At 35.9% G+C, this 15,427-nt stretch overlaps 1 protein-coding gene across 2 annotated transcripts; it reads right to left on the minus strand.

Moving 5' to 3' along the window:
* Window positions 1-671: 671 nt before the first annotated feature.
* On the minus strand, window positions 672-9,636 carry LOC107784866 (E3 ubiquitin-protein ligase RFI2). 2 transcript variants are annotated; one of them, XM_016606056.2, is made up of 7 exons: window positions 9,087-9,636; window positions 6,240-6,409; window positions 4,689-4,747; window positions 2,827-2,907; window positions 2,139-2,164; window positions 1,669-2,053; window positions 672-1,371 (listed from the first exon to the last, which is right to left on the minus strand). In XM_016606056.2, exons 1-7 carry the CDS (start codon window positions 9,244-9,246, stop codon window positions 906-908), a joined length of 1,347 nt encoding a protein of 448 aa, XP_016461542.2. In that variant the 5' UTR covers window positions 9,247-9,636; the 3' UTR covers window positions 672-905. The 2 variants fall into 2 exon arrangements, with proteins under 2 accessions (XP_016461542.2, XP_016461543.2); XM_016606057.2 differs by lacking the exon at window positions 2,827-2,907.
* Between the last annotated feature and the right edge of the window lie 5,791 nt (window positions 9,637-15,427).

The following is a 15,427-nucleotide window of genomic DNA, read 5'->3' on the forward strand; positions in this document are numbered from 1 at the left end:
ATATAATCTTGTCCTTTTTCGATGTGGTAGTTAGAATTATAAAAAAAATCTCTAAACATAAAAGGAAGCAAAAGCACAATGAGATCCCTCTCAATCTTGTCATATTTAGCTTAAAAAGAAATATTAAGAAGATGTTTGATTCACAACAGCAGATTATTATGAATACTTCCCGAATTTTATTTCGTTAAGAATGATTTAATTTTCACCATTGGCCTATGATCACTTGTAAAGCAGATAATGGCTAAAAACTAAAGGAAAATTTTGGTGAAAACTTTCCAATACTATTCCATAAATAAGAACATTTTGAGATCTACATTCTTACGTACCAAAAGTAGTCCTTATAATTGAACATTATCTTTTCTTATGTTTGGCTCCTCCCGTAAGGAGTTGCGATAATAAGCATTATCTTATTCAAAGTATACCAAATAACCATTATCTCCACTATAAAATGATTAAAAAGTCTAGTATCTTCAACACTTATTCCTTGTCACCCCTGGCCCTGGGGCAAGGATGCAGTTGGTGCTCAACCATAGAACCAATCTGAGCAGCTTCCTTCGGCCAAAACAATATTTTGGTTCATCATTCACGTATTATGTCAAACCATTTACCAAATTGACAGAAATTTGTGTAACCAAGCACTGCAGATAATAGAGGCAACCACTAGCTTGAACTTTTGCCATTAACATTGTGATGTTATTTATAACCCACATGGCACAGAAACAAGAGGACACCACCGCCCCATCACACAACCCATGGCCATAAAAAAGGGGTCATTTCATGGCCACAAAACAGTTTGAACCTGCCAGATTGACAAGACTCCAACCATTATGATTGTTTTCTCAAACATACATAAATTGGGTTCATTTCACAGTGATCACAGTTCTCATCAAAACAGCACAAGAAATTCATGACCGATTCTGGGATGGCATCCTCCAAGATCCATGCCTCGGGCGGTAGCTGCCAGATCGGCTACCAGTATCAGACCCAACACCAGTGTGATGAAAGGGTCCCCAAATAGGATCTCTGTCAACCTGACTCAAGGGGAAGTCAGGCAAGTGTTCCCGTTCCCAATATCTGTTGGATACAGGATTTTCTGCTTCTTGAAAGTTTCTTCCTGAAGAACCTGAAGGATAGAAGTAGAAGCCACCGGCCTGATCAGATGATGAGGCAACTGGCCCTACTTGAGCCATCCCTCTATGACTGCTGGATCGTCTCGTAGCAGACATAACAGGAGCACGTACAGCTGGTGAATTACTTGGTTGCTGAAAATATGCTTGAAGAGCCTGAACGCGGTCACGGGTCCGAGCTGCGCTTCCAGGATAAGGAGGTATCATTGGTGAGGCAACTGAACTTCCAGCTCTAGCAGCAGAACTGCAAAAGCAAAACAAAATCAAAAATCTGAAATGAGTACAAAAACAGCTTTCCTCCTTCCCCTATTTTGGTGTTTTTCTCAAGTGATCTCAAACAAGAAAAATTTTAATCAAAGTTTCAAGTCTTTTTCCTATTTAATATTTCCTCCGCCCCTCACCCCTCACCCCCACCCAAATCAAAAATAAAAAGGTTAAGGGAACCTTCCTTTTTGAGGTACAATTAAAACCGACATTTAAATAGGATAGATAATAATTTGAAAAGAAACAAATTAATTGCCAGTGATTCCACATATCATACCCGTGACTAACAAGGAATGGAGGGACAAACGATCCTGGTCTTGGGATATCTGCATTGGTTCTGGCAGCTCTCTGAGTAACAGAGGGAATCAAGGACTGATCAGCAGTACCAACACGACTGCTTGTCACAGGGAAAGAAGATGAATGATGGTCCCAACTATGATAATGCACATCCATTCCTGGGAAAGCATAAGAAGCAGGCATCTCACTGGGAACAGATGGACTATTCCAATGATTGTTGAAATTAGGACCATCATTGATACTTCCACTCGAATTTGAGGATGATGGGTGAATTCCAACATAGGCAACATATGGGCATGGATGAGCAGCAGATGATACAGCCGTGTGTTCAGCAAATATAGCATGCTGACCGAGAAGATCATGATCTATAAAGTAGAAATGAAAACTTTCTCATTATTGAAGCATGACAAAAAGATTTAGCACTGTAATTCAAAGAGTCAGAAATCTTACATGCACTAGATGAAAGATCCCCTTCACTGCAAGCATGTAATTATAGGTTAGGAAGTATTATTAGAAAATAAAAGAAGAGAAGCAAAAGAAAAAGAAAGGGCCTAGACATGACACAAGCAGCAAAATCTACAGCAAAAGCAAGACGGGAGAAAAACAACCATACCCCATGAACACCAAGAAAATAGAGGGATAATTCTCATCATCAGATCTTAGCTTTGTTTTCTTTGTTCAAATTAAATAAAACTCAATGGCCGGCACATAGTGTTCGCTCACTGATTAGCAAGCAGTCACAGAACAGAAAGTATTAGGATCCGCAGTTGGGCTCTAATTTCACGAGGATTAATAGGATATACGGAAGTCCTAATTATGCTTTCTGTCCCATGTGATACACCAAGAAGAACTAAAGATGTTAATTTGACTTATGCATTACATAAGTTGCAGTGGAAAAAAATATTAATGTTGTAATTGAATCGAAATTTTTTAGTTTAATTTATAAAGAAATCATCAAATCGAAGTTTAAATTTGATTACGTAAATAAAATTGACTCTGGAACCTGTAAGAAGTTATATAAAATAATATTATTAGCATAATGGTGTTGAACATTTCATCCAACAGGAAAAGAGTGATAAATTGGAGCAGATTAGATGATTTTCTATGTAAGCCTTAATAGGATAAAAAAAGGCAATACCTTGCTCCCACTTGAACTTGGTCCAGCCTTAGTTGGCTCACATGTTCGAAACTTGGAGGAGTGTGAACCTGCTCCTCTACCCTGTTCCAATTTAAATATCAGGCTCCCAACGACCGTATCCCCTATTCACACATCCAATTTCACCCTTTACAACCTGCCCTACATTGCTCCGCCCAGCCAGCTTCGTTATGTTCAATCTCTTTTGCTTTTATCAAATTAAATGTTTTTAGTTCATTTTCCTTTACAACCATCCCACCTAGTTATGTAAATTCCTTCTTTTATCAAATTAAATATTTTCTTCCGCTCCTTTTTTCCTCAATCAGCTTGTACTGCACTGCCCAGCCCCTCCAACAACCTAAGAGTCACATAGGACCATCCGATTAAAGCTTCCACACCCCTCGCCAGCCAATTGCAACCCCTTACTATTTGTCCAAACGAAATAAATTCTAATTTTGGAAGTACAAAACACATCGCCGATGAGCTTGCAGCTTGTATGTAAGCCCCTTTTTCAGGTGTCTCTTTCAGGGAATGTTATGCAGTTACAATTCTAGCCTGGCAGTCTAGATAGTACAGATTGCAGTAATTCTAGAGGACAAAAATACGCAGTACCCTAACCATTTGTGACTCTCCCTATTGTTTGTTCAGTTAAAAGTTGTACTTTTACTTCTTTTTGTGGACAAGTGTACTTCCATTTGATCCACTTGAATTTAATGCTGAAATCTAAGAGCTTCTTATATTCCTTATCCGGACATAAATCAAATTAGCTAGCATCAAAATGAGGCAAAAGATGTGATAATCTCAACTCATTGTCCCATCAAAAAGAAAGAAACGATCTGAGGGCATATCATACTTCAAGGCCCTTCAAAACATTGGGATCCTTACACACTTGAGGCTAATTAGTCCCAGTAGGAAACCCATCAACATTGTGGACTCAAATTAGCTCAATGGGCCAGTTTTTATAACTAGGAAGATGTAAAATGTTCTAATGAATGGTTTATTTCCACCGCACACAGTGTATTCAAACTCAGCTTGTAACTCAGCCTCAATATGGCAAAGAAAGAAAACATAGCAATGGTGCTATAGCATTTGCAGTATGTACAGAAGCAAAGAGCAAAAGTATGGTTCCTTCAACTATGTAGGGAACTGATGAAATCTACCATGGTATCACCAGTATCTCATCTCTACAAATCCAACATAACTGATTCCTTCCACGTATAAGTTACCTTCATTAACTGGTTTAACAGAAAGAATACCAAGTAAACCACTGATTTAAAAAGAAGAAATTTAAGTAATTTTTCATAGTAAAGGAAAATTACTGATGAAGAAGAACATCCAGAAGATGACTATATGCGTTAATATCTTAATCGTAAGTAAAAGTTGCATCATGTATCCGATCTATTGATGCAGACAGAAGACAAACTAATCCTATAAAAAAACTACTTCGTCAACCAAAAAGTGAAGGAAACAAAGCCAGTGTATACAGGCATGTTGTACTAAAAATGATCATTGAAAGTTCTTGCACTATGCTCAATCCACATACACCATGAAAACCAAGAACAGCTAACTGCCAGAGAATGATCCATCTTTTGTATGCCAAAGTTCATGGGGCCATTTACTTGGGTTTTTCACTTCTATGAGTTTGGATTATAGATTAATCACTGGTGTATATGCACATGATACACTAGCCTATCCGACTTCAAACTACAAGTATCGCAGCATTCTCGTTCAAGACTATATAAGCAGACAGTACAATTTCAACATTACAAGCTCGCCTAATGAGGCAAAATCATCAATAACAAATTGTGAATGAGTTAAAAAACACAACTGATCTCTACCATAAAATGAGTAAAATCGTTTCTTACTCAAAAGACGATGGCAGCCGAGTTAATCCACTAAAAGGACACCAGTGAACTCCAAATGACTGCAAAACCTCGTACAGGACATACAACGTTTAGTAAGTAAAATTTAATAATTGGCTTGAGAAGAAAAACAATCAACAATAAACAGATCACAGAAAGAAAAGAAAGGCAAGAGAAAAGCAAAGTTATATTTAGGCACTAGCAATGCACCAACAAATGTTCATGAGCCAAGCAGGACTTCTCTTTTTCTTTTTAATGTTTTTCCTGTAGCAACAGGAAAAACACTAGAAGGAAAAAGAATTTGACAGGACAAATGGAACTTTACACACACCATAATAAAAAAATGTTTTCCCTGTAGCAATGGACAGAAGAAATGGAGCTTTACACACACCAATTAAAGTAGTTTCTTGCTACCAGAAATAATTGACAAATCATTGAAAACGAAAGTCCTCACACCCAGGTCCAATTTTATAGTAGTCAGTGTTATATCAGTAAACAGAGCACCAACTCGCTCTTCTAATGTACATGCTTCCTATGTCCACATATTCTTGTAAGAATCTTGTGATTTGTGTGTGCATGCCACTGAAGGAATTGACGTCCCCTTGCATAAAGGCGACCCCAAGTTCACCTACGCATTGTGTTGTCAAATGGATTTTAATGATGCGATAGAATCAGCAATTCTGATGGACAGAAATATAGATAACATTTGTTGACAAAATACTAAGACTCATGGGTTTATACAAATTCAATCTCATAACATGCTGGAATTCTTCAGGCAACTGATTCAGAATACCAGTGTAGGTTTACCCTTTCAGTAAGTTGCTGCAGATGACTTTGTGGTAATGTGAAAGATCAGGATATCTCATATTATGGCTACAACCTAACTGTTTCAGGTAAGTTTTGGAGACAAGCCCAGGACGGTAAGTTGCGGAGGCAAATAACCTATGTATGACATAAATTTCAGACAGGACATCCAGACAAAAATCTATCATACTAATCAAAGAAAAAGAAGGAATAGAATGTTCCACAAACCACTTCAATAGGCCGTTTGTATTAATCATGTTATACAATCATAAATTGTCAAACTCAGAAAACTGCAAACTTATATATCAGAAAAGACTTTCCTCAAATTGTTTAGAATTGGTGGAATACAAATTAACAGTCCTAAGCTCAAAGAACTTCATTTCTTGTTAACAAGAAGAGATTAAAGCAACAAAGAAGAGGTCTGGATGGTTGAGTACGGACATCATGACAAGGAGATGCGATTAGGCAATAATCTCCGAAACATAGTAAGCATATATAAGCAAAAACAGAACTGAAAAGGCAATCAAGAGTCAGATAAGGCAAGTCCATCTACTTCTTTAATACTAATCTTCAATCAGTTCCCAGTAGGAGAACCACATCATCCAAAAGAAACTTATGAAGACCAGATAAAGGAAAGTACAATGGCCCCACATTAAAACCAGGAGAATAAAACTTTTTATTAGTAGTTTTTGATAGGTTAGATTGACTATTAGATTACTGAACAGTGGGTAATAGATGACTCATCTTTACCATTTCGGCGTAGCTCAGATCATATAGGTCTTCATCATGGGCCCAATCATCCATGTTGAACTCAGGTAGGGGACGACAACCACCGGCATAAAGCCATTGACCTTTCTCAATTTTCCGACAGTTGGGACACTGCATTTGTCCCTTGATGTTAAAGGCAGAACCAATGCAATCTGCATGCCATAATGGAAAGTTGTCAACAAGATGAAATACACCCACTTAATTCTAAATAAGGAATTGTTAGAGAATGTCAGAAACAAAAGTTACTACACTCAGTAGTCCCCGGCTTCTCCGCACTAACACATTCAACAACAATAATCTTAGATACCAAGAAGAGTAAAGTGCACGCATTTGTCCCCCCCACCACCACCACACACAAACACATGATAAGGCTCGTAGATTTCCCAAAGTTACACATCAAGTGAAGCTACAATAGAAAATGGTTTATGAAAGGAAGTTACAAGAAAGATAAATGGCTTCCACCATTAAGCAACTGTAAAATAATATCAAAGAAGTGAATAGCGGATACAAATTGCAGAGAACAACGTATAAATTGCTAGACTCAGGGTTCATTTTAGAAAGGCAGCAATATTAGAATAACTATCTCACAACCGAGGAGAATACAATAATAGCCACATTTGCCAGAATATCTCTCCTTTTTTTTTTTGATGAAGTAAGAGAGATATCATTAAAAGGCATCAAGAAGATGCAAAATAGATAGTGCTAGTCCAAAATGTGCTTAAACACTGAGAATAAGTTTACGGATAGACACCTTGTTTCACATAGGCGCATTGATGCGCATTGGCGTAGGCACGAAGTCGCTAGCGCGTACGTCTCATCTGAACAATAAATGTCACTAGTATACTGATAACTTAGTTTTTATGGAACCAATATGCATGAATATGTTAGTATTAACTATTAAGCACAGACATCACAATAAAAAGTCACTAAATTTGCATTAGAAACTTAATGCTGCTTTTTTGCATTAGAATAAGAAATTTAAAATGGTTTAGACCTTGATATATATGATTCGTATTACGTAAATTACTTTTATCAGTGCTATTAAGTAAATTCACTTGATTGTGATTCTCTGAATTCCTTAATCTTATTATTTGTGTTTATAGATATTTTTCTTAAATTACATATAACACAAATAACAAAATTTGTCTCTTTCTTCAATAAAGGGTGCACACTTAGTTGTGCTTTGTACTTAAAGCCCCAATAGATATAAACACTTTTATAACCTTTTTGCCTTCTACAACATTGGTATTCATTCATTGTACTCCTAGCTATATGCCTAGTTAATATGAGGTGTAAAAAACGATATGGCCCAACGATAAATTTCTATTTGCAAAGGGGAAAATTTGGGTTTGACTCCACTATATGTGCCCCAGATCGACTCCACAATAATAGAAACTGATCTCTGTGACCAAGTTCGGCGTGGGTTTTCAAGAAGCTAGAATATTAGACGTAAAAATGATCTTTTGAGTAGGATTCTGGGCTGATTGAATGTCGAACGCCTCGACGAAAGACCAAGAGTAAGCAATACTATTAGCACAAGAGACTTAGATAGCTAAACTACAACATGTACTCCGATTTTTTGTCGCTACTGAAGGGACCATGTTCTATGACTGAGGCAGAAGTAAGGGAAGCAGCCAAAGTGTTAGGTAATCATGATGTTTATAAAGTGAGGATGAGGATACATTCGAGGACAATGAGAAGGAATGGAGCAGAAGAAGAGCTGGTGGAAAATCATCAACAGTGACGATAAGAGAAAAGATTGTGCCAATCACATAGGAAATTTCACTTACCAAAAGAAAAAAAGAAAAAAAAGGAGGTTTCATTTACTTCCAATTTTCAGAAATCACATTGTAAGTCCAAAAAAAACTACATTGGACGTTAAGCTTTAAAATCTCAACTTGAAGAGTTCGCCCACTTCTTTTCCTTTTTATTTCCTGGTTTTCATCTACAACCTTCTTCTTACTCTGTCATAGCAAAATCATACAAATGGATGTAGTGCTCAAGCAATTTTATCATTGTTTCAGCTACTTGACCTCATATTTAAGGCTCAAACAGGACATGCACAATCCCAAAACAAAGAAATATGATTGAAGTTCTTTTATTTGGATATGTCTAAATCCTATTACTTTGGCTGGATATTTTTCTTTTTTGATCGGTTACTTTGGCTGGATACTTGTGACTACATGGTCAAAATACAGGCAACGTGTTCAAAATACAGGCGACAGTGATCAGTTGAACCTTTAATTAATCAACTTTTTTTTTTTAAATTGACCTCCTCCTTTCTTGCTCTTTGTTACTTCCAAAGTTCATAGAAGTAACCAATCTCCTTTAACATCATAAACCTTTAATTTTCTTAACAGCATCTGCTAACATCCTTGAACCTTTACTTTTCTTAAAAGCATTCTGCTGTACAAAAATCAAAGTGACAATTGCTTAGACCGTCTAGCCATTCTTGGTATCCCTTCAACTTCTTCAACTTCAGACACTTAGTTGCTTTAAAACATATATAACTCACCTAGCCGCAAGTATTAAGTAAAGGGGATAATCATCATCATGTGATAAGTCTATTTAACTTGATTAACCACCTGTTTAAGTTAATGATTGCAGAAAATTAACCAAAACATCTTAATAAAATCAAAATTCTGATCTCCCAAAGAAAAAGAAAAAAAGGTAGAAAATTCCACAACTTTAGCAGCTAATCAGATCTCAGACAATCTAGCGGTAAATTTAACTACCCACCAGGTTATTGCTTGCTTTCGTCACAAAGAGTACCAGTTACGTTTTAGTTAATTAATTAATTAATTTAAAAAGTTGGAAAGACGAACTAACCGAGGTGAAATCGATGGCCACATTGGAGTTTAGCCCAAGATCTATCTCCATTGTCGGTAACAGCTTCTAGGCAAATCGAACACGCAACCGCCGATGCCTTATCTTCTCCTCCACCGCCTCCGTCACCGTCGTCCGGAAGATCCACATCATCTAATCCCATAATTTACCGACAAAAAACAACCTACAACTTCGTTTACTCCTACCTTAATTTATAAAACAAAATATTAACTAAAATTATAATTGATCTTTCTTCTTCGATAGCAACAAGAAGAAAGGAGAAAAACTTTGAGATAATTATGAAAAATAAACAAGAAAAAATTCAGAGAATTTCCGATGGGTAAGGCTGGGTGTGTATATGAAATAGAATTTGAAGGGCGTTAGAAAGCGGTGAGAGTTGTTTGGGTTGAGATAGGTGGGGGAAAGAGAACATGGATGAGGCTGTAGTGTGAGCCTCTTTTCTTTTCCTCCTCTTTTCCTATTTCCTCTCTCCTCCTCAGCCCTTGTTTTACGGACCCATCTTTTCTTTTTCTTTTTATGTTTTTTTTTGTTTGTGTACCTTTTTCTTTTTTATCTCGTACTTGTAATGTAATAACAAGAAATAAATTTGACTGCTTTCAATTGTACGTTTTTCGATAATTTTATGCTTGTTTGGTTATTCTTATTTTACTATTTGTTGTACTGTGCTTTTATTTTTGGTATAAGCATTATCGATATAATGTTATACTAAAATTTACACATCTAATGTGAATAACACTACAAAAATTGACTATACCTATATAAAATAATCAAAATCACACTTCTGTCAAAGTCCTTTTTAGCTTTATCAACACAAGATAAGATTAAATAAAATTAAAATTCATTTGGATTTATTCTATTTATACTCATGCACATATTTTATATTATATCACGCATATTCCATTGTTAATTAAAACCAAACATAATATTAGTATACCAAATTCAAAGATTATTGATCCTAGTATTGCAGTTCATGCATTATAATTTTTTAACCCAACATAATTATGTCTACAAATCAAACGATCCCAAGGGGTTGGTTCAGAGAGTAGATTTTAATCTCCATTAAAATTCAATATTTTTTATTAGTAATTTTGTTATGCTCGTAGCTAATAATACATGCATAGTTATAGCGGAATTCATATAATTTTATGCACGATAAGAGGTGAAATAAGAATTAGTATTAGTAGTACATATATTAAACATAAAAATGGCAAAACTAAATGAACTTTTTGTGGTAACTAATTAATTATTATTAATCACCAGTGTAAAGAATACAAAATCATAGCTTTATTTTGATCAAAACCAAATGAACTTTTATTTTGTTTAAAAAGAAACACAAGTTTTATATTATATATTGTGTACTAATGTGCTTATACTAATGTTTGGACAAAATTTGCGAGTACAGATAGATGGGTGCTTCTCGAATAGACATGTGACAGTAAAGACATATACGATATGAGTCAGTAAATGGTCGGTTACGAACACGTGACCGGTATTATTATAAGTTTTGAAGGTATCAAGGCAGGGGAAGAAAATTTGAACATAAGGTATCGGTTGGAGAGGTCAACATTAAAGGAGCATCCGTTACAAAAAATTATAGCATTTTTTCTCAACCGTTATGTAACTATCAAGAGTTTTTACTCACATTAAAGAAGATCATAATTTGAGGATATTGTCTCCCCTAGTTTAGCTATAAATAATGAAATTTGCACTCATTAAAAGTCACGAAATACTTGTACGAAAAAAGACTGATACTATTCTCGCATTGATAAATCTTTATTTTACTATTATTGAGATTTTTGCATTTTTCTTGACTCAGGAGAGTTCAACTCGAAGCACATGCTTGTCTTTTCTTCAATTATCCTTATTTTACTCCCTTTGCTCTAAACTTTTATTTTATTTCATCGGATCATTGCAATGCACTTGTTTATAAATCATATTACAAATTCAACTATACTTATTTACGGGTAAACAACTAATCCAAATATAACTATTTTATGCAAGTCACTACAACTTATCACTAAACCAATCAATCCCTAAGTGTTCTCAAGAATATTGTTAACAAAACAAAATTATTCAATTTTTTTTTTTTTGGAAAAAGGTAAAGAATATTGGAACATAAACTTTTGAGTTTATCACTTTGGTCTTTCCTAATTTATTTCTCAATTTTATTTTCACATTTCTCCGTTAATGTTCTAATATTTTGAATTTCTTCTTCCAATATAAAATTAGTGCATGCTATGTATCTCGATATTAGTGGCAAAGACGATTTTGCTTAGACATATTGTGAGAATTGACCAAAAGCCACTGAAGAAATTACATGGCTATGGTGGTGGCTGGTGGGGTGGACATGATTGTTGTGAGTGAACATAAAGGTGATTGAGATCTGGATATTAAATTATTAGAAATTAACAAAGAGGCAAAATAGAAAAAAGAAATCGTTTTGGTGAATGAGCCACAAAACAGAAGCAGAAGCTAAAAAAGTAATTTTGCCCCATTATATGTGGAGAAAGGAAAAGATAGAAGAAAAGAATAGAGCGAACGAAAATTTAAGAAAGGAATTTTTTTTTAAAGAGTAGATTAAAATGAAAAGAAATAATGGTACTTTGGGATTTCTATAATACTTTATACCATACAAGTTGTGGACTCAACGTCTATTCTACACTATTTTTACTGTGAACTCTTGATCTATCAAACATATCTAACAAGTATTTTGTGACAAGAAATATTTGTTGCTTAAGCAAAAGCAAAGGAAACATCAAAAAAACATTTAAGGATTACTGAACAATAGTAGCAGGAAAGCTATTGCATTTTTCATACTACTTACTAAACATATTTTTTTAAGTAGTATAATGTGTTTTACGAACACATTATATTACTTAAGGTGGTGGGTTGACGGGTAGTTGTGAGTTTCTCCTAGGATTATCAGTAGTACCAGTAATATTTTTATTGTCGGTTGAAAGATATTTTCTTCTTGTTTGTTATTATATCTGGTACTTGACAGTCAAGTCTACTGTTTTTGTGAATTGCTACTAGAAATTGTTGCTTCATGCATGTGACTACTTCATGCTACTTTTTTCTAGACTTTTACTTTTTTTCTTGACTTTCACTAGAATTGTTGTTCCCTGATTGATACTATTTGATGCTACTATTTTCTCCCTTTATCTTATCGCCCTTTATCTCGTTGTTGTTTATTTCCTCCCCCTATTTTTTCTTCTTCTCCCTTATCTTCCTCTTCACATGTTCTTGAGCCGAGGTTTATCGAAAATAACTTTTCTACCTCTCCAGGTAGGGGTAAGGTCTGCGTATACATTATCATCCCCAGATCCCACACGTGGAATTATACTGGGTATGATGATGATATGATGATGAATGTCTTTTACGAACAAGGGAAATAAAACATGCAATAAATTTTACTTAGAAAACGAATGAATTACACTAAATAACGAACAATTATTTGATCAGAAAATAGTAAACCAAATGTAGAAGAGAAAAACAAAGCTTGGAATGGGTCAGCTAGAAATGGTCAAAAGAAGATTATTTGGGTCTTTTTATTTTAATTAGAGAGACAAAATGAGGTGTTCTCCAAATAAAAATAGAACAAAATTGTCACGACCCCAAATTACCTCGGTTGTGATGGCGCCTATCACAATACTAGGCAAGCCGATTCAACATTAACAAAATCGAGTTCTTTTGTAAATTCATTTTCTAATCAGATAAATCTCAAATCTCTCATTTTAATATATCAAAAATACACAAAACAAGTACGTAAATATATCAACACGGCCCGAATCTGATATCACTAGTCATGAGCCACTAAATACAACCCAATATTGTCTGCTTAACACAAGATAAGACTGAAATATAAAATACTAAGGATAGGAAGGAGAAAAGCAGGGCTGCGAATGCCGTGCAACTACCTTGCAATCTCCGGATAATACTCTGAAGGCAACAAATAGCTCTCACTCAGAGGCTCTGGCACCTGGATCTGCTCACAAGGTGCAGGGAGTAACATGAGTACGCCAACTCAGTAAGTAACCAAAGTAAATAAAGGCTGAGTGCAGTGACGAGCATTTAAAATCATATACATACTCTAACATAGAATCTCAATAGAAATATCAAAGTCAAAATCTGTAGTTCAATTACCGAATATCTTGTAAAACCTCCAGTTTCAATGAAAGTTCTTTGAAAACACTTGTTCAACATTTTTTGATAGAGGCTCAGTATATAAAAGAAGAGTGAAAGCAGTAATTTCATAAATAAGCCCCTCGGGTAAAGTATCACTCATAAATATAGCCCCTCGGGCAAGCCTCTCAGTCATTCGTGACTCAACTCTCATCAATCAGTACTCACACTCAGCACTTCCGCTTAATAGATATCTCATAATAATAACCGCTGCGGCGTGCGACCCGATCCGTAAATATAAATATTCGACTGCGCTCACTGGGGGTGTGCACACTCCGGAGGGGCTCCTAATGCCCAAGCGCTATATCGCTGCGTCGTGCAGCCCGATCCAACATATCGTTGTGGCGTGCAGCCCGATCCATAAATATATATAATTCTCACCATCAGGTCCTCGACCTCTCTCAATCATCAACCTCACAGCCACTCAGGAATTTCAGTAAAAAATCAGGGAACTCAGCCCAAATATGTGATGACCCAACAAGTCATCACTTGTAGAAATAAATTCTGTGTTCCGAGGCCTTAAAAACCTTTTTCTGTCTCATCTCGATTTGCGTGCGCAGTTCAGGCACGTAGCCGGAAAGCCATTATGTGAAAATTTATGAAAAATGATAAAATTTGCCTTTAAAATGAATTTAAGTTGACTTCGGTCAATATTTTGGGTAAATGGACCAGGACCCGTGATTTGACGGTCTCGGAGGGTCCGTAGGAAAATATGGGACTGAGGCGCATGTCCGGAATCGAATTCCGAGGTCCCAAGCCCGAGAAATAAATTTTTAAAGAAAATTATTTTCTGGAATATATATAAGTTTTGGAAATGAAATGTGTTTGGAATTCGATGGTATCGGGCCCGTATTTTGGTTTTAGAGCCCGGTACTGGTCTTATATGTGATTTAAGTTGAGCCTGTAAAATTTGATAAGAAACGGAGGTCATATGACGTAATTCAGAACCTTAATTGTAAAATTTGAAACTTTGAAAGTTCTTGAGATTTTCTTGGATTTTGATGCTAAATTCATAGTTGTTGATGTTATTTTGATGATTTGATTGCACGAGCAAGTCCGTATGGTATTTTTTGGTTAGGGTACATGTTTGATTTGGAGCCCCGAGGGCTCGGTGAGTTTTGGATAGGCTACGAAGTGAAATTTGGACTTAGAAAGTTGCAGGTTTTTAGCTGGTATGTTGCAGGTCTGCAGGCTTCGCAAATAGGCTTCGCAAATGCGAAACCTAGCTCGCAAATGTGAGCCCGCAAATGCAAAGTTTCATCGCAAATACGAAGACAACCTGGGCTGCCTTGGGTCGCAAATGCGACGTGTTTATCGCAAATGCGATATCGCAAATGCGAATTTTCCTTCGCAAATGCGAAAAAGCCCTGAAATCCCTAGTCATCGCAAATGCGACAATCCCGTTGCAAAAGCGAGTTCACAATTGCGAACATTAATTGCAAATGCGATGATAGCAAGCTTCTAAAGGGTTCGCAATTGCGACCAGGATTCACAATTGCGACATTTGCGACCTGCAAATTCATAACTTAGTCGAAAATCTTTCATTTTTTGAACTCTTTCAAAACCAAAACACTCTTGGGCGATTTTTCAAAGACAAGTACTCTTCCAAATCGATTGTAAGTCATTTCTAACTTGTTTTTATTAATCTTTAACATCTTTTCTCATGATTTCAACTCAAAACCAAAGGTTTTCATGAGGTAATTGGGTGTTTCGGGTAGAACCTAGGTTTTATAAATTTTGGGGATTTGGACCTCGATTTGAGGTCCGATTTCAAAATAAATTATATATTTGGGTTCATGGGGGAATGAGTAATTGGGTTTTGGTTCGAACATCAGGTTTTGACCATGTGGGCCCGAGGGCGACTTTTGACTTTTTGTGAAAAACTTTAGAAAACCTATTTTCATGCATTGGAATTGATTCATTTAGCATTTATTGATATAGTTAAGTAACTTGTGGCTAGATACGAAGCGAATTGGTGGTGGAATCAAGAGGTAAAGCGATAGTTGAGGCTTGAATTGTGTTCGTGGCATCGAGATAAGTATTTGGTCTAACATTAGCTTGAGGGATTAGGAGTTGTGTCTTATTTGCTACGTGTTAACTGTGGAGTACGACGTATAGGCATGGTGGCGAGTATTTATACG

The sequence above is a fragment of the Nicotiana tabacum genome, chromosome 7 (assembly GCF_000715075.1).
Source record: "Nicotiana tabacum cultivar K326 chromosome 7, ASM71507v2, whole genome shotgun sequence".
Classification (NCBI taxonomy): domain Eukaryota; kingdom Viridiplantae; phylum Streptophyta; class Magnoliopsida; order Solanales; family Solanaceae; genus Nicotiana; species Nicotiana tabacum.